We start from the raw sequence: 25,252 nt of genomic DNA on the forward strand, positions 1-25,252 counted from the left end.
TTGTTCTTTTAACGCCCTCTTGTTCAATTTGATGTTGTGAGTATGTTACCGCACAATAAAGAAATTAATGTGGAATGTGCATCCAATCCTTAAAATTTTGTTCAGTGCATATGAATCTGTCCTCATATTTTTTCCTGCTGTGAATTGTACAGAATTTCTTAATTATAATTAAATAATGTTGTGTTTATAATATAAAATAATATGTACAATTTGAAAGGTTTTAAAACAGTTCTACTAATATGCCACATTCTTGCAGATGGAAACCACACCCGTTGCTAAACAAATGTTGCTCAACGAATGTGCCACACACACAACCACACCAAAGACTAACCTTTCAAAAGTATATTAAGATTTTTTTCTCCGTTCAGTAAACAGCTCCATAACTGAGTGTCTTGGTATAAGCTTAAGGCAAAGATAAATAAAGACTGATCCTATATTGATCTGTAAGGACATTCACTTTTAGCAATAAATAATTCACACCTTGCTTTACACTTAGTAGCCTACAGCCTACCTTTAACTTCAGGTCTTTTGACTATACCTTTCCTTTAGGTCTCATAATAATGATAAAAATGGTAGTTCATGAAGTCCCAGTCCCCATGAAGTTGGATTTTAATATTATATAAATATTCAGCAATGTATTATTTCTTAATTTTCCACACCATGTTATTTTCATGGGAGATACAAATGGGGAAAAACAAAACTGTATTTGAAGAAAATGTAATTCATTCATATTCTATCTGAAAATAATAAATTAATGTAGGCCTATGTTTCGGAATAGGCCTATTTAAATAGGCTTTAAATAAATAAATAAATAAATAAATAAATAAATAAATAAATAAATAAATAAATAAATAAATAAATAAATAAATAAATAAATAAATAAATAAATAAATAAATAAATAAAAGGAATGATTAAAATGCATACAGGCAAGCAATCAGACTGGTGGCTTAAAAGGTTGTTAAAATGAATAGGTTGGTAGTCAAATGAAGTCCGTGACGTTAATTTTTGAAACCCTTGTTAAAAAACGAGTGACTAAAAACTACAACTCCCAGTCGAGTCTAAAAGACCAGCCTTTTTTTACGATAGCAAAATTCGATTGGTTCACAACGGTTTGACTGACTCTACTCTAGCCAATCAGCTGTCTCCTGGATGGACGGAATGTGGGCCACTGCCGGCGTAATGCCAGCGCGAGAAAGTGCCACGACTCCACACAGACATCGACTGACTCCTCAAGCTGGGAATAAGATTTTTTTTTGTTTTTTTTGTTTTGTTAATTTTTTGCTGGCGTGGTAAGGCACGAGATAATCATTTCTGTTTAATCTCTTCCTGAAGTTATTCATCCAACGGAAATCTGCCGCGAGAGGAGGTGAGATTTAAAGCTTTTGTTATGGCGTTATTCATTAAAAGCTTAAAAGGTTTTCAGTAGCAATTAGACGTAAACTTTGATCTGTCCCATTTATTTACTCTCCTCTTTAACTATCTCGTTACTCAGGTGGGTTAAAGACATCTTATAGTAGTCACGAAGCGAATGGCATGACTATAATAAGTGGTTTCACATTTTGATTTTGGGTGATGCTCCGTTGTAGGCAGACAGTTAATATCAGCTTTTACTTTGTGACCTAGCAAATGAAAACTGTCTATTAAATACACATTTCAGCTCCTATAACTGCTTTAATGTCTGTAAGAATTATCCGAAAACTGTTTAAACATAATTCTGGTTGTCACGTTTCAGGGAGAAAAGTAGCTACAGCTGTTGAGTTGTCTCACTCTTCATTTCTTATTGTATATTCATTCAACAGCTACCTTTTGAATAGGTGTCAAAAGCGAGCATGGAGTATAAACAAACACTTTTCCAACTAATATTTATCAGCCTTTTTAGCCCCCCCCGCCCCCCCCCCCCCCCCCCATTTTACTTTTAGTAATCAGGTTTATTATAAATGGATGTCATGGTATTAGCATACTACATGTTTGTTTGACCTAATATTGATTTGGCTTTTTCATCAATTTAAGTCTTCTGTGTGTGTAATAGGCTATATCTAACATAGTCAAGGGCTATGCGAAATGGAGCAGTCTAAGTGCATCTGTTTCCCCAGAAATGTAGCATTCCTACGTACAAGTTACAGATTGCCACTAAACCACAATTATTGTATGTATTGTGCGCTGAAGGCTGTCTAGATTGTTCTTGTTTCTAGAATATGATTTTTTATTTTTTTTATTTTTTTGCCACCATGCATTCATGCTTTGGTGCACATTTGAAGTGTGAGATTGGTATGGCAAGAATCCCATGGAAGCAGCACAAGAGGACTGAGAAATTGGCTTTGGCAGAAAGCAGTGTATGGTGGAATGGAAAACTCTGTTGCATAACTGTCTTCTACTAAGTAGTTTTTGCATACTGTATAGATGTAGCTTTTTCTTCAAAGTATATAGTAGAAGTTGAGGCTAGCATACTTGGATGTCTTTTCCTACTCACAAGTTTCTGTAGAAAACTTTTTTTTGGTTGCATGATCCTCTTCTACTAAATGCATTGTTTGCATATTGTATGGTGGAAGCTTTTGTTAAAAATTTGTAATAGAAGTTGAGGGTAGCATGCTTGGGTAGGCTATATTTTTTTCTACTTGTAAGGTTCTGTATAAACTTGTTTTTTGGTTGAATGGACCTCCTTTCCAAATGAATAAACTAGATGCTTCTGGAACAGGGAATGTCTATTATGCAGTGTAAAATTTTAGACTTACTTTCTTGCCTCCAGGCCGACATTCAAAAGCCAGCTTTTATGTCCTTAGAATAAATTGTTAAATAGTAAAGCGATAAATATGTGTTTGATAAAGGAAATCTAGGAAATCCTATAAGGTAAGATGGCCTCAGCTTACTGGGACATTGCTAACGCTTAAGGTGCCACTCTTGTGTTTAAAAAGCCTTTATGTGGAACATTAACTGAATAAAACATGATAATATTGACATAAAAATACCACAAACCTCACCCTTTTTTCCTTCTTCTATTTATTTTTTATTTTTTAGAAAGGACACTAGCAGTCATGGACATCTATGATCCTCAGACCCTTGGAATAGTGGTGTTTGGTGGCTTCATGATGTTCTCAGCTATTGGGATTGCACTGGTCTCAACATTTTCCATGAAGGAGACCTCCTACGAAGAAGCTATAGCCAAGCAGCGGAAGGAGCAAGGGAAGACCCAATCCAATCAACGATCAGACAAAAAGAAAAAAGACAAGGTAGCAGAGAAGAAAATTCGTGGTAAGAAAAAGGATGATAAGCCCAACGGGAAGCTCCTGGTGTCAGAGGCCACCCCTGAGGTCACAGAAGTACCAGCCGAGCCCAGTCCTCTAATTCTTCCAGCCCCTGAACAAGTTGCTGCACCGGCACCTAAACAAGATGCCCCAGCTCAGTCTCCCCAATCCAACTTTTCTCAAAAGCCCGCTCCACCAGCCCAGAAGTCAGCTCCACCAGCCCAGAAGTCAGCTCCACCTGCCCAAAAGTCTTCTCCAGCTCCTCCTGCTCAGAAGTCCTCTCCAGCTCCTGCTGCTCAGAAATCATCTCCAGCTCCTGCTGCTCAGAAACCCTCTCAAGCTCCTGCTGCTCAGAAACCCTCTCAAGCTCCTGCTGCTCAGAAACCCTCTCAAGCTCCTCCTGCCCAGAAGTCCTCTCCAGCTCCTCCTGCTCAGAAACCCTCTCAAGCTCCTGCTGCTCAGAAACCCTCTCAAGCTCCTCCTGCCCAGAAGTCCTCTCCAGCTCCTCCTGCTCAGAAACCCTCTCCAGCTCCTCCTGCCCAGAAATCCTCTCCAGCTCCTCCTGCCCAGAAATCCTCTCCAGCTCCTCCTGCCCAGAAATCCTCTCCAGCTCCTCCTGCCCAGAAATCCTCTCCAGCTCCTCCTGCCCAGAAATCCTCTCCAGCTCCTCCTGCCCAGAAATCCGCTTCACCTGCCCCAGCCCAAAAATCCGTTCCAGCTGCCCCTTCACAGAAGTCTGCTTCAAATGCTCCAGCCCAGAAAGCTGCCCCACCTGTCCCCGCACAAAAATCCGCACAAGCCCAAAAGGCTGTTGCAAATGCTCCAGCTCAGAAATCCTCTCTACCTGCTCCATCCCAGAAGTCTGCTTCAAATTCCCCAGCCCTGAAATCTTCTCCACCGGCCCAGAATGCTGCTCCACCCACCCAAACCCAGAAATCTACTCCACCTGAACAAAAACCCAGTACACCTGCCCTGGCCCCTTCCCAAAAGGCTGCTACAGGTGCTACTGCATCCCATCCTACTCCTGAAGATGCCCAACCTGCCCCATCTCCTAAGGAGAAGAGGAAAAGGAAAGTCAAAGCAGAGTCTGCTGCTACTGAGGTTCAGCCCAAATCAGTGGCTCCATTGGAGATGGTTACCAAAAAGGTTCCTGTTATGGCAGTGCCTCCAGTGGGCACTCCAAAAGCTGCCGCAGTGACTGCTTTGCCGGCCAAAGCAGAAGAGCCCAAACAGGATGCTCCACCCAAGAAAAAAGCAGGATCCAAGAAGAAGGCAGAGCCAGGTATGCTGTTATCTCAACAAAAACAAACATATTAAATGGTCAGATAATTACTAGGCAGAGATACACAGACCTGCTGATGTAAGGCTGCCCCCTCCTGGTTCTTGTTGAAACTCAAATTTGTAACAAGACATTTCACTCAATTAGCATTAGGGATGCTAATGATTAATCGATGATTGATTAATTGTCGTTTTAGTTGGTAAAAACGCATTAATGGTCGATTACACATGGTCATCATTTCAGTGCGTAGATTTGAGGTGCATGACGGCTCATAAGCAAAACAAGTGCATCAGACACACAAGGAAAAATTAAGCGACTGTGCTGTAGTTAATGAAGCTAAACAAGGCTATAGCGTTATGGGATATCACTGGGACGGTTATAGTCTGTGTTCATGAAGAATCCTATATGTTTTGTCATTGAATGAAAATGTTTATTGTGAAGAATTATTAAAATATCAATATATATTAAGAACTACCCAGGAAGATCATTTATAAATCAAGGAAAATATCTCAGTATTCTAAAGGCTCTGATATAATTCAAGCAAAACAAAACGTTATGGAGCTTGAATAAAAGTACTCTTTTTCGTATATAACTAAAAAATTTCTGTAATATGCACAATATCCTATGCACATTTGGGAAGAAAATAACACTTATAATAGCAGAACAACCCATTTGCTCACATGTATCTCCCATACAAATGCACACACATACAGTACAGACATGCACATGGAAAAATACATGTGCACAAAGCTTGTACAACTAGCCTACTATTTAGAGTAAAAAACATTGAATTTGTGAGGAAACTGCTGTTTTGAGTGGCATCTGCACACCCTGTCGTGATAGCTTTATACCACTGCAGTAGATGCATTTTGCAGTAGCGATTAATCATTTAAATGGCGATCGATCAGAGGTGGACACTAATAAAGTTTTTTTTTTTTTTTTTTTAAGTAAGTTTTTCAAGTGTGTACTTTTTATGTTAGTATTTTTATTTTGGAAACCTTCTACATTCCAAAGCATAACATCCCACTGCATTTCATAATTACGTTGTTCCTCGTTATTTTGTACTGAAGAAACACAATGGCAGTGTCCGATTCATAAAACAAGCTGATTATTTTCATATAACATGTTAAATCAGCTTGCAAATCGCACTGAACAATTCATTCATCAATTGGACCGGTCTGCATCACTTAACAATTCTCTGAATTCACAAGTCTGACTTGCCAGATGCACCAAATGAGCCAAGCATGAGAGATCCTTGGAGCTTAAGTTACTAATTACTAATGCTGAATTTTAGGATTATTGCTGTTAATGAAAATCCTATTTAGGTCACGACTGTGAACTAAATCTGCTGGAAAAGGGCAAGCTCTTTAAGTCCATTGAATGAAATACTTGAATGTGGACTATTAAAGCATATAAATCATATTATGCATCTTCATGTGCAGCATCTCTTCAACACTTTAACCTAGGGACCTTAGGTTAACATTTATTTATAATTTTAATTGATTAAAATAACTTTTTTTTTTTTTATTTAAAAATTTTTTTTTTATCAGTATCATTATTGTCATCATCAGGTTGATGTAGTAGACACTAATATTAGACCCGGAAAATGAAAAAAGCCAGTCCAAATGTTTGTGTAGGACCCAGGTATGTCTTAAAGGAAGTTTGGCTTCAGTATGCAATAACAGGATACTTCTGATTGGTTTGCCAGACCCTAAATACACAGAGATAAAACTGTTTTGGCTAGACCGCACAGATGACATTTACATGTAATAAACCTCCAAGCTGAGCCTGGAAAACCTGAATATATGGTGTATGTGAAGTGGCTGACTCAGGGGTTTATATGCGTGTTACTTCCTGATGTCATTCATCTAATTCAGAGTACCGTCTGGATTGTCTCTTCTGACAAATATCGCTGAAATGCTCTATTTCCTTTGTGGGCGGTGTGTTGGAATAGCACTAGTCCTTATTTGCTGATGTTGGCTCTGATTGGTTGCAGAGAGCTCAGAGTGGGTTTATGTCTGAAGTGCTACTCACAGGGGAATAGAGGCAGTGAGCTGCATTCTTCTGCTAGTACACAGGCTATTAGGCACATGAGATAGTTTGAGTTTCATAGTCATTCAACATGTCCTTGAAGTTTGGCTTTACTTTGTTTCTATTTTGCACAAATGTGCAAAACCACATATGGTTAAAGTTGGCATAAAGCAATACCACACAAAAAAAAAAAAAAAATATATATATATATATATATATATATTATATAAAATATATATTTTATATATATTTATATATTTTATATATATATATATATATATATATATATATAATATAAATTAAATGCATTTATTTCAGTTATTTGCAAGGCAACATTTCTAATTTTTGTTTCACTTTAAGTTGAAGTACTAAAAATACTAAAACTAAAATAAAGAAAATGATCAACAAAAAACTAAATAACTAAAACTTGAAGTAAAATGAAAATGGAAAATATAATATAATAAAAACATTTTAAAAAATTATAAATACTGTAATATTATATTAATGAAACTAAAATAAGTCTCTATCTCCTATATATGTAATACCACTCACTTGTGATGAGGTATTGCACTGCTTTGACCATGGGAAAATGCAGAGAGTTTTGCGCCAGCGTGCAGGTGGGTTTCCAAATACACTCAGAATTCCACTCCTCTCTACGAAGTTCAGCCCTCTTGGCCCTGTTCAAACAATACTTTTGCCTCAGCTGCTCCATTAGGGGAGGACACAAAGGCCTTTAGTGACTGGACAATAGGAGTTTATTGCCAGTTCTGGGTGCCATCTCACCCTGGTGCCACACACTGGTGCCATGCTGGCACTGTCTAAATAACAAAGTGAGTCAATAAAGGACATGATAGCAGCACATGCACACACCACTGTACGAGTCCAGTTAACTATATCGTACACTTCATTCCCTTGAAGCTGCACTTCAACAGGGCTGATTTGATTTTATTACTCTGCTGATCTGAATTGGATGCTGATTATGCTGTGGGTGTTTAGGAGTGTAACAAATGGGTTGGAAAATTCACTCTTAAACGCAAAGAGTTTAGTATACACTGTGCTGGGCCAGAGACTGATCTGCTGCAAAGCACTTCTTAGCTTTCTGATTCGGTGTCAAAACAACGCTGGCACTACAAAAGGGGGCAACTGTATCTGCTCTGTGGATGCCAGTTATCTCTGTGATTTTTGTGATTTGTGTCCCTTTTACTCGTGCATAACCTTAATAATTGATCTGTTTTTTGTCTCTTTCTCCCTCTCTAGCGGTGGCTGCAGACTCCGCAGACAGCCCACTGTACCTGCCCTATAAGGCTCTGCTTTCCACGGTGAGGAATATGGAGTTCACTGAAGTAGAGGCCCAGAAGCTCATTGAGATTCTGTCTGATAAGACTGGCATTATTCAAGACACATGGCACAAGGTATGGCCATCTCCCTAAAGTTATGTTTCTTGTTTTATATTTTAAGTGAGTATTATTATACCCATCATTACTTTATTAAAACTCATGTAAAGGTTTGTCTAAACAGTTTTTCGTGCATGTTTATAGGCCACACAGAAGGGTGATCCTGTGGTTGTGCTGAAGAAACAGCTGGAGGAACGAGACAAGCAGCTGGCAGCTGAGCAGGAGGACTCAGCAGCTGCTAAAAGCAGACTGAGGGATTTGACTAAAGTAAGACCTGAAACACTCAAGCTAGTATAAAACATTAAGAAAAGTTTGATATGCATCATAAGTACTCTATCATTATGGACTCTATAAGGTGAAAATTTGACTTTTAATTAAATGTTCTGCTTTAGTCTGATATTGCCAGTTGCCAGGTTTGAACCTATGATACCATTCAAAAGTTTGGGGTTCGGTAAGATTTTGTAATGTTTTTGAAGGAAGTCTCTTATTCTCACTCATTTATGTAAATAGGTAAAAAACAGTAATATTGTGAAATATTCACAGCTATTTTCTATTTCAATCTATTTTAAAATGTAATTTATTCCAGTGATGCTAATGCTGAATTTGAGCGGCTGTTACTGCAGGCTTTATTGTCACATGATCTTTTAGAAAACATTCTAATATGATGATTTGGTGCTCTTATACAGTGCCGCTGCTAGCCATTTTGGTGCCCTAAGCATAATTCCTTTATGATGCCCCCCACCCCGACCCCGAGAAAAAAAACGTTTGTTTTTGCCAGTTTGACTTTTTATTACCAAACATATAACTCAATACCAATAACACAATGGCAGCACCACAGTATAAAATTTAAGAACACTAAAAAGAGAAAGTAAAATCTTCACAGCTTTGCTGACTTTGTAAACATATGTAGAATAGCCAACACACACTACACATTTGAAAGTGCAAACTTTTTTTCAGTAAACAGAATAGCAAAATAAAAAAAAACTATCAAAATAATCCAGACATGTTTTTCCCAAATTCAATGTCACTTTGAATAAATTACATTTATTAGACAAAATATTCAAACAAAGAATCTCATACGAGAAAAAAATTATAAACATTTAAAACTGAAAGCATGGCAGCCAAGGAGTTCTCCCCCTTTATTCCTTATTTATCAACTATTTGATAAATATAATATAATATAAAAGCATAATAGAATGAGGTGCAATAATGCACACAATTAAACAGTATTGTTTGCTTTACATCATTCATATTGACATTTTATATTTTTTTATATATTTAACAGGAATTGTTAGCCTACCATGTGCACTGCACTGACTGCTAACGTTAACTGTTACTGAGAAAGTATTAACCACCGTCACGTCAAAATAAACCATAAACTACTGCTCAATATCTAAAGAAAGATAGTAAAGAAAGTAACAGCTAGCTGGCGTCAGTTATTTGTAAAACGGGTAGTGTTTAACAGTAAAATCTCAATTTAGCTTGCACCGAAGTTATAAGTTATAATAACATAGTTTGCTAACATTAACGTCAGCAAGTTCGAGGCGCGTAGGCAGCAGCACATTTCCCTTATTTAAGAATGATTAAACATGGACTTACCTGCAAGTGATGCACGGGCATCATCTCGCAGTTTCTTCTTGTTTCTTTTCTCATCCTAACTTCTGCTGTCTTTTAGGGGCCATTTCCAAAAAAGTTGCCTACTGTCTGTCTGTCAAACTTCGTTCGCGTTCGTCCTTCGCAAAGGCGCCTGCGCGAACAAACGGCACGGACCATCCAAAGCGGGGGGCGGTACTTTCTAGACTAGAGCAATTAAATGATCTTGTTCCCCCTTTTTTGTTACATATACATGGCTAAAATGTGCCTAATAATATTTCTATATTATTAGCTAATGAAATAATATCGGCATTATATATATTTTTTAATTAGGCTATTTTTGGTGCCCCCTCAGCACTTGGTGCCCTACGCACAGCGCGTGATGCGCGTGGTGGGAGCGGCGGCGCTGCTCTTATAAATAATGTTGAAAACAAATGTGCTATTTAATATTTTTATGGAAACCCTGATACATTTTTTAGGATTCTTGTCAGGAAATGTTACATTTATTTTGTACCATTATAAGATTATTTTGATCAATTTAAATATGTCCTAGCTGAAAAAAGTATTAATTTCTTAAAAATATATGTATATCATAGCGACCCCATACTTTTGAACAGTAGTGTACAAATGTTTGTTTTGCAGCTCAGATGTTTAAGCACCACACAGCACTTGAACAAGAAGCCACAAGTATTGTGATGGCCTATTTTCATGCCAGATCATGACCTGTGTTTGGTTTGTTTGTGTAGGAGCTGTCTGTGGAGAAATCAAAGGTGGCATCTGTAGAGACCAGGTTGAGCTCTCAGCTGAGCAAGCGAGAGCAGGACATTATCGCCCTGCAAGCACGCATGCAGGCCAGTTATCAAGACCACCTCGCTGAGTCTCAGCAGCTCAATGCCAAAGTGAGAAACCAGCACAGATTCTCGACTGTACACCTGAATGGTAGCAAGACTATATGAAAAGTTATGAAATTGCAAGGACATCAGGCAAAAAAAATATTTATTAAGACAGTAAATTAAAATAATAATTGCATGGTAATTAATATGATTAACTTCAAATTATGAATTGGCTTAAGTATGACTAAGTCAATTTTTTTTATTATTTGTAGTAGATTGTACCAGCGATGGTTTTGTCATTAATATTAGTTGTAATGTCAAATTAGGTAAATGTATTCAATTTAACAGGATTAGATGCTTTTAATTAATCACATTAGTGAGCTTTGGCAGCCTTAATATTTACGTAACATGCCTAAGCCCTTTCTGTTCATTCTTAGATCTCGGCTCTCCAGGACCAGTTGGAGAAAGGCCCTAATGCTCAGCTGGCTCGTCTACAGCAAGAGAACTCCATCCTCAGAGATGCGCTTAACCAAGCCACCAGTCAGACGGAGAGCAAGTATGAACCTACAGCTCCTGCCAAACCCAAAAATGTCTTGCTTGCTTAATTATCTTTTTCAGAGACCACACCTTGACGTTCAAAACCTTTGCCCAGTGACATTGCAACAGACTTACTAGCATGACATATCAAATATAGGAACCAAGGAACTGTGGTTGCCTAATACAAAATTGAGTTCTTTTTATTTTAAACTTGCACATTCCTGATCTTTGTGTGCACGATTCTTCATGACAATTTTTTTTTATTGTCTTCATAATTTATCAAATATAATGACATTCTGCCTCCATTTAAATTTTTTATTTGTTTGTTTCTTTACTGGTCCAGACAAAACGGTGAATAGGCCAAACTGTTTTATTTATTTATTTATTTATTTATTTTTGCTTGTGTTCCAGATTTTTTTTTTAACGGGATTCTTCAGTGATTAATATTAAAAAAAAAATTCTTTTCTTTTCTTCTTTATTTTTTTTTTTTTTTTTTTTTTTTTTTTTTTAGTTTTTACATCCCCTGGCACCATTCTGATACGTAACATACATTAAGATGGAAAGCAGATTTTCAATTGAATTTCACTTGGATGTATATAAATTACAATAGCAAAATGTGTTGCGAATGGTGTGTCATGTTGACTTTAATACTACACTGGTGTGTTCAGAATGTTTTTTTTTTGTTTGTTTTTTTCTCTCCATTTAATTGTTATTATTATTTTTTGGTGCATCAGACAAAATGCTGAATTGGCCAAACTGCATCAGGACTGCATTCGGCTGAATAAGGAACTGGTAGAGAAGAATGATGCCTTGCAGGCTGAAGAACAACTCAGGAAAAATCTGGAATCTAAAGCTGCCACAGCTGAGAAACAGCTGACCCAGCTGCAGGTCAGAAGCACATCCTTCTTAAACCATTCTGTGCACCACAGACACCAATCATTATTGTATAGTTTGCTGAATTGTAGTTAGTTTTGTACCAAAGAGCTGAACAACAATAGCCCAAGCAGTGCTTCTTATGAAAGAGTTCAAAATGCCACTCTAATTCTTATAAAACCTCTCCCAGCATGAGCACCAGCCTCATTAGAGCATTCTGCTACCACTTGCTGTGCTGTTTAGCCTTGCACATCGGCAGGTATGAAGCATAGTTTCTTGCAATCTGTGTGTGTATTAAAGAAGCTTGATTAGGCTTGCTGGTAAAGCTCAGCTCAGACTTTGACCCCCCAGTGCTGGTGCCTCTACTAATGGGATTTTTCACATGCTGGCAGAACATTTGATTGCCAGTTTGATCGCTCAGCAGTGCTCCGTGAGTTGGAACATGGCCAGAGCTACAAGAAAGTGCTTCTTCGAGCAATTTGGAATGTGAGCCTGCCTAAGTAGTACAGTTTCAGACAGAAGTATCTGATTATTCATACTGGAAGCCCAGATCAAATGGCTTTAGCTTTGAGAACAAACTCGCTGATCCACTGCTACAAATAAAAGGCCACCGGATAGAAAGCTGCCTTTTGTTGAAGTGTTTACTGAGCTCATTTTGAGCATCTAGATGGTGTACTGCATGTCAGGGACATGAGTAATGTCTGGAGAGTCAATGCTCCCATGTTACGTTTGCATAGTCCTTGTTTAGAATTTAGTCTAAATGAACATCAGGACCTAAAATAAATGAATTTAATGTACAGTGGCTCCAAAAAGTAATTGGATGTCTAAGCCACCCTTAAAACTATATGAATGCCTTTTTCACAATATATCAAAATATCAAATTGCATTGTATATATTATATTACCAACTTACATTTTACATTTAAAAAGATGTATATAATGTTTTTTTCTTATTTTATTAGAATAAAAATATTAGGATCATTTGTTTGCAGATGGGTCATTGCATGTAAAATCAACCAACTTTTGGACATTTATCCAGGTCAAATTTTAAATTTTGATAATATTTTTTTCTGAAGAAAGACAAATATAAATGAAGAAGAAAGCCAAAATATTAAATGTTATGTATGTATATTGACTGAGTAATCCACTATTTTGTAGAGGGGGTTCAAAATGACATTGGAACCAACTTACAGGGTGGTAAAAATGACTTATGACTTAAATCTTAAAGATGGCAGCATCATTATTTTATTTTTACAGAGATTGGTAGGTCTATTAGTACAGTCTGTTGACTTTAGCCATCTTTGTTGCATTTTATACCAACAATGACACTTCAAAAAAGCACTTGTGTTTTTGCCCCAAGTTTGCATGCCTGTAACTCAAGAAGTATTAAAGGTCTCTTAATATCCTTTTAGATTCTGATTCTTAACAAACTTTTCTTTTGATATCTTAATTTAAGACCCAATATGGTTCATTCCCAGAGATATGGGGATCTCAATGTGGCTCCATGAGGAAATTGGTAATTTGTACACATTTTCAGTGGTCAAACACCAAATGTGGGTCACTTTGCATACATCTGACACTTTTTCCCCCCTTTCTTTTAAATAGGAATATCTGAAGAACAAATAATATTAAAACCAGAAATGTATCTTGCTATCAACTTTTTTCTATCAACACAATTGTCATTTTTACCCCCCTCTACAAATTAGTGGATTACTCAGTAAATATACATCCATTACATTTAATATTTGGCTTTCTTTTTAATTTATGTATTGCTTTCACCAGAAATAAATCAAAAATTTTAGCCATGGACCTTTGGTTGAGTTGACAAGGAATGACCCAGATTTCACGTCTTGGTTTGATGTTTTGTTATAAAATGTAATGTAAATGTACTAACATTTTTGTGGATCCACTTAGTGGGATTTTAACATGTTCAAACTTGCTTTGTTCATTAAGACTTTGAATTCAGCGAAGTTGCGCTATCAAACTTGACAGGTGTTTTCTGTGTTATGGTTTGTCCCCTGTAGGCGAACTGGATAAGCAGCGAACAGGCCCTGCAGAAGCATCTGGAGGAAGTGAGTGAGGAGCTCAGACAGACCCAGAGCAGCAGAAACAGCTTTCAGACACAACTTGAGCAGAAAGACACCACTGCTCATGCAGGTCAGCACTCACTTGGTTCACTTGTGCAAGGAAGCACATTGTAGAATCACAAGGTGGATCCAGATTGCTTCAAATCATTTCTGTATAATGGGGAAAGCAAGATAATGGTTTAATGTGGGCTTTAAATCCTGCAAGAAAGTGCCCTTGAGCAAAACACTTAACCTCAGGTTGCTTGTGTTGCTTTGGACAAAAGATCACTTATATGATGAATTAATAATAAGAAATAAGTGTTCTCTTCCTTACTGCACTGTTTCAGAGGCTCAAGCTCGTGTGGCCAGTGTGGAAGCGGAATTAAAAGAGCGGAACGAACAGTTGGAGAGTCTGCAAAGCCAGCTGAAATATATACTGGCAGAGAGAGAGCAGCAACTGGAGGCGAGTCAGAACAAAGAACAAAACCACAATTCAGAGGTGAGACTCCACTTTCTATGTCCCAATACATTGATCTGTGTCACATAATAATAGTCATGAATTATATGTTATGTGTGTATCAACCATTCAATTTCACCTTATATAAAAGTCTCATAAAATAATTTGTAGCTGTCAAATTGAATAAATGGGTTGAAGTTTATTAAACATTTATTTGCATGTTAACTTTTTACATTCCTAATTAGGCGTGTAACAATACATCGGTTTGGATCGATGCCACATAAAATATCAATAACCTTTATTTTGACTCTCCACACCCTCACTTTTCTCAGCTGAAATAGACGCCTGACAAGATTGACTGAACCCAAACACGTTTTGTTACAAAAGCCGGTATTGTCCACTGTCAAGGCATCGTGAGTTCATGTTTTACAGCAGAACCCGACAAGCACCCTTTGCTTGCGGTTGTGAACACAACCCGAAAAATCAGTTTTAGCAAATCAGCGCACAGTATTCAGGTCAGGTGACAAGGCTGTTAGTCACTTCGAAAAGACGCACTAGCTAAGAGCAGTTTCATCAAAGCTGACAAAGTCAGTGACTAAAAGTGATGAACCTGTGATATCTAAAAGCTGAAACTTTTTCACGCAACCTTGCTAAAGTTAGTGGTAAGGGAAAAGCTCCCTGTATTGCATGTAATCACAACAATAAAGTTTGTCAGGCATCTATGTCAGCTGAGGAGATTAACGTTACAAAGATTAACCGAGTGTTATATTATGTATCATAGCAATAACTTGGTTTTGTTTAACTCTGATACATGAAACGTGGAGTTAATCTGCTTTTGCTAAAAACACAAAATAATACTTTTAATATATAAAAAACATACTTTCAATGTACTTTCATTTTGTAAGTTACCTGTATATTTTGAGTTATTACTTAATCAAAACAACCCAGCTGCATTTTGATTGATATTACTTGGAATGCACAAAAAAAACATGATTTATGAAAATGAACAAGAACGGAGTAATCTGTTTTTGCAAATGAACTCTTGTGTTGTAAATGTCCCAATTGAAAGAGGGTGTGCAATTTTCAAAGAGTTTAATTAAACATTCGTGTTATTTATTTTGGTTGCATTTGTGAGTTAATAAACGAAACTGGTTGTGTAAACTAGGCACATAATATCTAAATATCGAACCGTAAATGTATCGCAGAATTTTTTGAGGTATCGGCAAATATCGTATCGCTGGCTGAGAGAGTCGATATTTTATCGTATTGTGATGAACTGTCTGATTTACACCCATATTCCTTAAAATAACTGTTAATCTGTATCAGTCTATACATTTTCATTTACATTGATTAATTTATCAGAGGCTTTTATCTAAAGCTGGGGTGTCCCTGCCTCTGGAGGGCCACTGTCCTGCAAAGTTTATCTCCAACCCTAATTAAACACATCTAGCTAATCAAGGTATTACTAGGCATACTAGAAACCTTTAAGGCAAGTTGGAGCTAAACTCTTCAGGACAGTCGCCCCCCAGGACAAGTTTGGACACCCCTGATCTAAAGCAACTTACAGATGGGGTATACAACAAGTGAGATACAAATGTATGAACATAATATATGGTGGAGCAGTAATTTCATAAGCATTTGCATTTATCGTCATTACAGGCTTTCATGGCTGAACTGGAGCAAGCAAAAAACAGGTACGATCTACTGTTTCTGTATGCTGCGTTTTTTTTTATGTTTTCCAATGAAAATATCTATATATCCTTAAAACATGACTTTAACTTAAAACAGGACATTTACTTGAGATGCAGTATTCTTGTATTTAGCATAAACTTCACAATATTTTTGTACATTAATACATTTGAAACAGCTTTGCACTCTCAACGTTTGTTGACCATGAATTTGCATTAACTGTTTAATCTCTAGCCTGAAAGAGAAAGAAAGTAGAGTTTCAACTCTTGAAGAAGAGCTGACCCAACTCAAAAACACCATCGCCAATCAGGTGCCAGTTTCATTACTAAATTTAACTTGTAGTGTGTAACACGTTTTTTTTTTTATTTTTTTTTTTATTGTACTACCTTATTTGAACCAATCACATGTCCTCTTCAGGTGGATAACACAACAGAGATGCAGCAACTGCAGCACAGGTACAATGAGGATGTTTTCTGCTGCTTTACTAGTATAGTTCAGTAGTGCTTAGATCATTTGAATGATTTTAATTTGTTTATTTTATCTCTTCATTTGAATTAAAGCATAAAAGAAAAGGATGAGCAAATTGCAACTCTTCAGGGAGAACTCCAACAGGTTAAAGAAAAAAGTTCAGACCTCAACGCAGTAAGTTTATCATATGCAAACTTGCAAACCTCAAACAACAATTAAATTCATTCTTAACCATTTATGCCGTTTTTATTTATGTATTATTTATAGCTTGAAAACACAGAAATGCTGGAAAAGCTACAAAACAGGTATGCGTCATTTGTGATCCAAGTAACAGCTTCAAATTCATGTTTTTTTTTTCACATTCTGCTATTTAATGCCACGTGTTCTCTCTTTCCTGTTCTTGTAGTTTGAAAGAAAAAGAGTCTCAGGTGGTTTCGTTTGAAGAAGAGATAAGGCAGTGTAAAGAACAGTACAACACTAAAGTGAGACTTTGCTGTTATTATTCAGTTTTTTTAAAGCTAAAGTGTATAATTTGTTTGTTTAAAGGGGGTCCTATTATGCTTTTTTATATTTTCAACTTTCTTTAGTGCGCAATGTTTCTGTTTGAATAAGAAAAAGTTACCACTCTGCAAAGTTACAAAGCACAAAGTCCATTTCAAAGAGAGTTATCTTCTATATCAGTAAGCACTGTTTCTGAACTCCCTGAAACATTTCCAAAACGCACTCGAAGCGGTGGTCCAATCACAGCACACTGGTCCAACCGACCAATCAGAGCACATTTTGCTTTTGGAAGGATGGGCTTCATAGAGACTGGAACTAAGCAAAGGCTACATCCTAAATCACATACTTCCCTACTATATAGAAGGCGAAAAACAATGTGACGAAAGAAGTACGTACAAATTCACAGTACTCATAAAAGAGTAGTCAAAGTACCCAGATGACTTACTACTTCTGGCGAGATTCTGAAGTGTGCATATGATGAACACTACTATCCCATGAGGCCACAGGAGAGGATTTGTGAATGGCAGTGAAGCAACATAACTGACCCTGGTAGGTCACATTACATAGTCAACATGGTGAATGTAGTGCGTCCAGATTACATTCATAATACACGCATTCATACTATATATAACATACTTTTTTTTAAGAACTTGCTCAAGAGAATGCGATTTCAGATGCAGCCAGAGCGTTACAGATAGACTGGGAAGCGAGGTGCTGTAACAATGTAAATTTATTTTTTGAACATTCAAGCATAAAAACCTATTCTAGTAGACCCCAAAAACTAAATCAAGACTTAAGGGCATAATGGGTCCCCTTTAAAAAAAGTGTTTTGGACCATTTCTATAAATGCACTCTTCATTTACAGCTGGAAGACAGCACCGCCAAACTGGAGTCACTACATAAAAGGTACATATTCAGTACTACTGAAGGCCACTGCATTTTTATGTTCCTGTCAGCCACCCACATTAAGATCTTTCTTTGTTGAGTGATTTTTCGTGATGTTTTTCAGTGTATCTGAAAAAGAGAGCCTTGTGACATCACTACAACAGGAAGTGCAGCAGCTCAAGGAACTAAATCAGTCACAAGGCAAGAGTTACGTAAGTAGCCGAGACAATTGTGGATCTTGCATGCACACAGTGATTCATAAAAATATGTGTAGGCAGCACACATCATCATGTTAGCTGGGTAAATGGCGTTGCTGTAAAATGCAGATTTTGCAGAGCTCTTGCATTTCCATTTCAGGAGTGTTGATATAAAGAAACCATTTAGGTCTTTCTGTGTGTGTAAAATGTGACCGGTACTACTGGTATTGAAAATGGTGACACCATATCAAGGATCAAGGAAGTGTTATTTTACGCTGCAGTTCTCAAATCTTACTCAAATCTTTTTTTCACTTTGTTTCACTATTTGAAAGTTTCTTTTGGATTAGTCTGTGTTTAGTTGTGCTAAGAGTCTCAGCTATTACCTAAGACAGAAAATAGAATGTCAAGTTTAAGAGGTTTTGTGCTGTTAATGTGTAAATAGTGTGTTCAATTGTCTCTGAGCATATAATGTCATTACAGGAGAGTTTGGAGGGCATGCTGAAATCTTTCCAGGCCGAGACCAAAGAAGTTCTTCACTCTCTTTTCCCACACATCAACATAGAGACAGCACAGGTGTCTAGGATTTCAGTTTTCTTGTATTTTCATTTCTCAGTTTTGTTTTTGGATTCACTTGTAATGTTGGCTTGTTTCTGAAATGCAAATACATGTAACATCAGTCCCTCTATACGTACACTACAAAAATGTTTTTGAAAGTCTCTTATGCTCACCAAGGCTGCATTTATTTGATCAAAATACAGTAAAAACGGTCATGTGAAATATTATTACAATTTAAAATTACGGTTTTCTATTTTAATATCTTTTAAAATGTAATCTATTCCTTTGATGACAAATTAATTTTAACCACAATTACTCCAGTCACATGATCTTTCAGAAATAATTCAAATATTCTGATTTGGTGCTCAAGAAGCATTTCTTATCAACGTTAATATATTTTGTGGAAACCATGATACATTTTTTGTTTCAGTATTTATTTACATTAGAAATATGTAATGTCATTAATGTCTTTACTGTCACTTTTGAGCAATTAAATGCATCGTTGCTTAAAGTATTTCTAACAAAAAAATCTTAGTTACCCCAAATGGTAGTGTACTTGATATTGTCACGAATATTAAATGGAGTCACTTTATTAATAAATGGATGTACATATATCTTCCATCACTTCCTCTATTCACATCCTTAAATGCGGTCTAATCTTTCGGAGTCTCTCTTTGTTTTCCTTCAGACCAAATGGCTTCAGGACTTTGCTGTGAATGCACAAGAGGTGCTAAATCAGAAGCAACAGAGCCAAGAATCCCAGCAAAGCACAGAGATGGATGTGAGCATGCTGCAGTTTCTGGCCTTGTGCTATTATTATCTTTGTGGCTCTTCATCGCTCCCTAGTGGGCATGGAAGGCATATTTGTAGTTATTACAATGTCGTTTTATCATATAGGAGTTAATGGGGAAACTACAGGCAGCCCAGGAGAGTCAGTGCACACTACAGTCCGAGTGTGAACAGTACAGGAGCGTACTGGCTGAGACGGTGAGATTATACACTAATAATCTGTTACATTTGAATGGGAATGACATTGAGCCATATATGTTTAATCTTATTCTGTAGGAGGGGATGCTGAAAACACTTCAGAAGAGTGTAGAGGAGGAAGAGACGGTGTGGAGGACCCAGATAATAGAGTCAGAGGACAAACTGAAGATGGTGGGTCTATACACTGTTAACACACACACACATACATTCCTGCAGACACATAGAAAAAGTGTTTTCTTTGATTATAGAAAATATCTTTTAGATTTGGTTATGGTTTTGTTATTCAAGTTTTTTTGGACAAGCTGTGTTTATGGATGACTTTTTGGGTGAAATTTGGAAGATCACTACCACCAAGGAACAGTGTGAAAGTTTCAATCTGTCATAATGTGTTTTCATAGGCACTCAAAAAGGTGCAGGAAGTAGAAGAGACAACAGAGAGCTTGAGAGCGGCAAACCAGAGCACCCAACAGGTATAGATTTCATCAGTGGAAATTAGTTTTTGCACTGTAGGACACTAAGAATACAAAAGATGAGTATCTTAATCATATTAAGAAATCCTGGCACGATACAGCCTATTTAATGTAAAACTTGATTATTAATCTTCAGAATTTTATGATTGAATTAAATGTGAGCACTGCACTTTACAAAATAACATTGCGTCGCTGTTGCACATTCTACAGGCTCGCGGCTTCAGTGCAGTTCACAATCGGTGAATACCACACATTAATGCAAAGCGATTTCTTATGATCTACTGTTGATGACTTTTGACATTGTTTACATTATGGTGTTTACATTGTAATATGTTGAAGATGGTTGTAAGAGTGCATATTTTATCTCCCTCATCTATTTGAATGAGTAGTAAATGAGTAGTGAAGCTTAGACATTTAAAATAGCCTCAGTGAATTTCAGGCTTGTTTAGAATTAAAAGTCCAGCATCATGCATAAAATCTTCTTTATCCTGGTTATTATTGGTATTTTGGTTACACACAAACTTAATCTGTTATTTAATTCAACATAAACTCTTGTAGCTTCAAGGCCACCCTATTCGACTTAGACTAAGAACTTTTTTAACAAATTTAGCATATAGATTTAACTAGTATAAGCACAATAATGTTTGGTGTCTTTTTAAAAAAAAACATTATTATTGTATCAGCAAAATCTAATATCACTAATTTGTATGTATTGTTATATTAGTACATAAACCAATATCAATACAAAATTGATATTTAGTATTTTAAAACTGCAGTTACCCTTTTTTGATAAGCAGCATTACGTCCTTATAGGATTACATGATACTGAGATGCATGATTTATTTTGAAATGTATCGGTTTGTTCTGGATGGACAAATGGTATTTTATTTGTGCTGGTAAATTTGATTTGAAAAACACTTCAGATAACCTGCATTTATACACAACAAGCTAATGTTTTGTTTCATTCTTCTTAAGTAGTTTGAACCAAGTGTATGTAAAGAATTACATTTATGACAGCTCTCAATATTTCTCAGTGAATCTGTTCCCTTATCTTTCCATGGTTTTTCCCTGAGTGCAGCTGGAGGAGAAAGTGTTGCTGCTTGAGGCCCAGGTGGAGAAACAGCTGCAGTCAGCTTCCACTGACAGTCAGAGCCAATCTGAAGAGATGACGCATGTGAGCGCACACTCCTGCCTAAAGGCCTATTCACTAAAACACAATATGAGATACAAAAGCAAAACAAAGTCATTCAATCCATTATAAAATATCTTATAAATAAGAGTTTGATGGGTTGACATACATGCAGTTTTATTTCATCTGATGTTGTGAATAGGTCTTGAGCTTCTGATACGTAACACATGACTTACTTGTGGCTCGTTCTGCTCTGCCATTTAACAGTTGGTTTGTTTGTTTTCAGTTGAAGCAGGTTTTAGCAGAATCTGAAAGTCAGCTGAGTGTGGCCATGATGGAGGCACAGAAACAGAGGGAGGAACTTTCACAGGTTGGTTTCCTTTGAAATCCAAACATTTGCTAAGGGTTTACACCCATTATCCTTTGTTTACTCTCAATCCTGTGCCAGACATGAGGCTTTGCCAAAGAAAAAAGTTGTTGGGTTTGTTGAGTGACAGCTTCCTTTTCCAGGTCAGGCAGCAACTGAGTGACGTGACAAAGCGAGCTCAGGGAGTGGCGGAGAATGGGCAGCCTGAAGCAGAGGAGTGTCAGGTTAGGGTGCGACGCAGAAAGGCACCCTGCATCTCACTTGGCAGCATTAGATAGATTATTTAGCACTATGGCTGTGTCTCAAAGCGAAGCATTGTATACAGAAGAAGTCTTTGAAAAAAATGGTTGCTGACAAAAAATGATTTGCCGACTAAGTTTTGAGACAGTCTGTATTAATTGCCAAATATATATATATACATATATATATACACATATATATACATATATATACACACATACATACAGTACCGGTCAAATTTTGGAAAATTACTATTTTTAATGTTTTTGAAAGGAGTTGCTTATGCTCATCAAGCCTGCATTTATTAGAACAAAAATACAATGAAAACAGTAATATTGTGAAATATCTTTTACATTTGACTTTAAAATATACTTTAAAATATTATTTATTTTTGTGATGCAAAGCTGAATTTTCATCAGCCATTACTCTAGTCTTCAGTGTCACATGATCCTTCAGAAATCATTTTAATATGCTTATTTGATACTCGGTTATAATCAGTGTTGGAAACAGTTGTGCTGCTTAATATTTTTGGAACCTGTGGTACTTTTTTTAAGGATTTATTGATACAAAAGTTAAAAAGAACAGAATATTCAAAATATAAATATTTTCTAACAATATAAATATTTACTATAAATTTTGATCAATTTATCTCATCCTTGCTGAATAAAAGTATTAATTTCTTTTAAAAAAAAAATCCTGACCCCAAGCTTTTGAACGGTAGTGTATATTGTTACCAAAGATTTCTATTTTAATTAAATGCTGTTCTTTTTTAACTTTTTATTCTTCAAAGAATCCTAAATAAAGTATTACAGGTTATAAAAAAATATTAAGCAGCACAACTGTTTCGAACATTGATGATAAATCAGCATAAAAGAATGATTTCTGAAGGATCATGTGACACTGAAGACTGGAGTAATGATGCTGAAATATTTATTTTTATATCTATATTTTAAAGTATATTAAAATAAAAAAACATTATTTTAAATTGTAGTAATATTTCACAATAATACTGTTTTTACTGTATTTTTGATTTAAATAAATGCAGGCTTTATGAGCATAAGAGACTTCTTTCAAAAAAATAAAATAATGTTTCCAAACTTTTGACTGGATATACTATTGTTATTATTTACAAAAAAAGTCAGTGTTACAATGTCTTAAATTTGGTCATATTTTGTTTAAATTACTTGACCATATATTAATTTTATTTTTTGAGGATAATTTCCTATATTAGAGGCCATAATTATGTACCATACACATCTTTTTTTCCTTATCCAGTGCTGCCAATGAGGAGACCTTTTTCTCATAATTCTAACCGTTCATATTTCAGAATTTTTGTTTCAGCGGCTTCTGTTAACCTAGGTGCCTGTTTTCACCTCTGAATATCTCATCCACTCTTGGATTTTCTCTCATATTCACCTTTTTAACCACTAACATGTGTATTTTGTATTTGAAACTCGCACTTCTTTTTTATGCTTGTATTTTGAATGCAGTGTGTGCAATGCAGTTGAGTGCACTAATGCAGCTCTTGTGTTGGATGGGATAGAAAGGTTTTGCAGTAGCTCTTATAGCTGATGTGGTACTGTTTTGTTTGCTTGGTCAGGTCCAGGCTCAGCTGGAACAGACATTGGAAAAACTGCAGGGTGAACAGACTCTAAACCAGCAGCTCTCTGCAGAAGTGGAGCAGGTACAACAGTGTCCATGACCTTGTTTCTTCTTGATTTTTAAAAGCCCATTATTCATTAAACTCTTTAATTCCATCCTTTTTAGGCTCAGGAGGCCCTCAAAAGACAGCTTCAGAGCCATCTAGAACAGATGAAGGCAACTGAAGACACTGCAGCCATGGGTGATGTTGTTCAGCTGAAGGTACATTTTGACTAGATGATAAACAGTATGCTCAGTTTTTGTACCTTTTTTATGTTCACAAGTTCTAGAATTTGATGTTGCATGTGAGATCACTCTCAAAGGGTGGAACGATTTAGTGTTTTTTAAATTTTTAATATAGCCTTTAATGCTGACATGACAATAATGCTCGTGACTTTGTGTCTTAGGAGTGTCTAGAGAAGGAGCGAAAGATGACCAAAGATTTGGGCCAGGCAGCCACCAAACTCCAGCAGCTGCTGAGAAACAGTCAGGACCAACTTGCCAAAGAGAAAGAGAAAGTCAGAACCCTGCAGGATAAATTGCAAGACAAGGTAAAAACATTATACATAAAAAGTTGATATAGTAGCATGAATAGCTGCATGTCTTTGTTAATGTTGTTTATGTGCTTTGATTTCCAGGAGGGTGATGGAGAGATGAAGCAAGGCACTTCTGTTTGAGGTGGAAAACAAAACGTTTTGCCAAAAATTGCCTTAAGATGACCAAAATGAAGCATTCCTGATTTTTTTTTTCTTCTTTTCCTTGGTCTATAGTCTTGGTAGAAATTGTATGAAGACTTTCGAGAAATCTAACTAGTGCAAAAACTTTTATTTAGGAGGTGTGCTGGAACTATTTTCACTTTACATTCCAGTTTAAACCTTCTGACTATGTCAGAAATGATTCATCAACTGCCTTATATATTCTTAGTGTTCTTGCATCTCCTCCTGATGTCAGTGTTAAAAGGGAAACTGTATGTACGTTATTCGTACATCAACTAGTGCAATTAATTACTTGTAAGTGAATGAGTATGCATAATTGTATGGTACATGGGAACAGCATTTGGAATGCCCTCTCTGTAGCTGGCTTCAACACCACTGTATAAGTTTGATAATTAATAAATAAACAGCAATATGGCTTTCAATGTTTCAAAAAGGCTGTTCATTTCTGCAAAGATGCATCTGGATTTAGAATTCAAAAAATACTTTGGATAAACGTTTTATAATGTCCAACATGACACAAACTGTGTTAAAGTTTTTGGTATCTTTTGTAAAAAATTACAAGTTGAGACACATTCAATGTTTTTGAGAATCAACATTTTGGTAACTCAACATGACACTGCAGGAACTCCTCCCAGGAATCTCCAGTCGGGCCGCTGCCAGGCTGCTTAAAGGAGGAGGACTCCATTCTTCCTCGACGTCCACGAGCACGTGGTGAAGTCGTGATCTGCACACCAATCGCTGCGCGTCCATGCTTCCACCCAGGCCATCTTCTTCCACATGGACAGGGCGGAAGCCCACGGCTATGTGCGCATACCCTTCGTTGAGGAGACCGCCGCCGTGCACCTGTGCCCATACTTTTCGTCTCTGGGCGCGGATCTCAGCCTGCCGTCCAAACCGTGAAAGTTCACAGCTCATCTGGCTGACGAGGCCTATGCTTCTGCAGGCGAAGTGGCAAAGCTTCTGCGGTCCCTGGATGGCGGCGTTGTGGCTGTTCGCTGTAGGCAGTGGGCGGGACCGGAAAAGAAGTGTCACGGACTGAGGAGAAGTCCGCATCGCTATGGCACGCCGTCCTCTGCTGCCAAGCCTTCGTCCTACGGACCAT

General features: G+C 36.9%; 1 protein-coding gene across 2 annotated transcripts; it reads left to right on the plus strand.

Annotated features, from left to right (window-relative positions):
• Positions 1-1,152: 1,152 nt before the first annotated feature.
• Positions 1,153-24,572, plus strand: rrbp1a (ribosome binding protein 1a). 2 transcript variants are annotated; one of them, XM_081351667.1, is made up of 29 exons: positions 1,153-1,367; positions 3,017-4,525; positions 7,811-7,965; positions 8,092-8,214; positions 10,287-10,439; positions 10,811-10,929; positions 11,645-11,798; positions 13,807-13,939; positions 14,196-14,347; positions 15,965-15,999; positions 16,229-16,304; positions 16,412-16,449; positions 16,555-16,636; positions 16,730-16,767; positions 16,869-16,944; positions 17,829-17,869; positions 17,973-18,060; positions 18,526-18,618; positions 19,289-19,381; positions 19,498-19,587; positions 19,666-19,758; positions 19,986-20,057; positions 21,136-21,231; positions 21,473-21,556; positions 21,697-21,777; positions 23,394-23,477; positions 23,561-23,656; positions 23,842-23,985; positions 24,073-24,572. In XM_081351667.1, exons 2-29 carry the CDS (start codon positions 3,034-3,036, stop codon positions 24,109-24,111), a joined length of 4,020 nt encoding a protein of 1,339 aa, XP_081207793.1. In that variant the 5' UTR covers positions 1,153-1,367; positions 3,017-3,033; the 3' UTR covers positions 24,112-24,572. The 2 variants fall into 2 exon arrangements, with proteins under 2 accessions (XP_081207793.1, XP_081207794.1); XM_081351668.1 differs by lacking the exon at positions 21,697-21,777.
• The last annotated feature ends 680 nt before the right edge of the window (positions 24,573-25,252 follow it).

Source organism: Scardinius erythrophthalmus (assembly GCF_964197995.2).
Source record: "Scardinius erythrophthalmus genome assembly, chromosome: 21".
NCBI classification, from domain to species: Eukaryota; Metazoa; Chordata; class Actinopteri; order Cypriniformes; family Leuciscidae; genus Scardinius; species Scardinius erythrophthalmus.

What these genes read in the sequence shown, in the direction of transcription:
- rrbp1a (XM_081351667.1), top strand. Translation starts at nt 3,034, where the DNA reads ATGGACATCTATGATCCTCAGACCCTTGGAATAGTGGTGTTTGGTGGC. An exon ending in CAAGAAGAAGGCAGAGCCAG is followed by an intron (nt 4,526 to 7,810) that starts GTATGCTGTTAT and finishes CTCCCTCTCTAG; the next exon opens with CGGTGGCTGCAGACTCCGCA. An exon ending in GACTGAGGGATTTGACTAAA is followed by an intron (nt 8,215 to 10,286) that starts GTAAGACCTGAA and finishes TTGTTTGTGTAG; the next exon opens with GAGCTGTCTGTGGAGAAATC.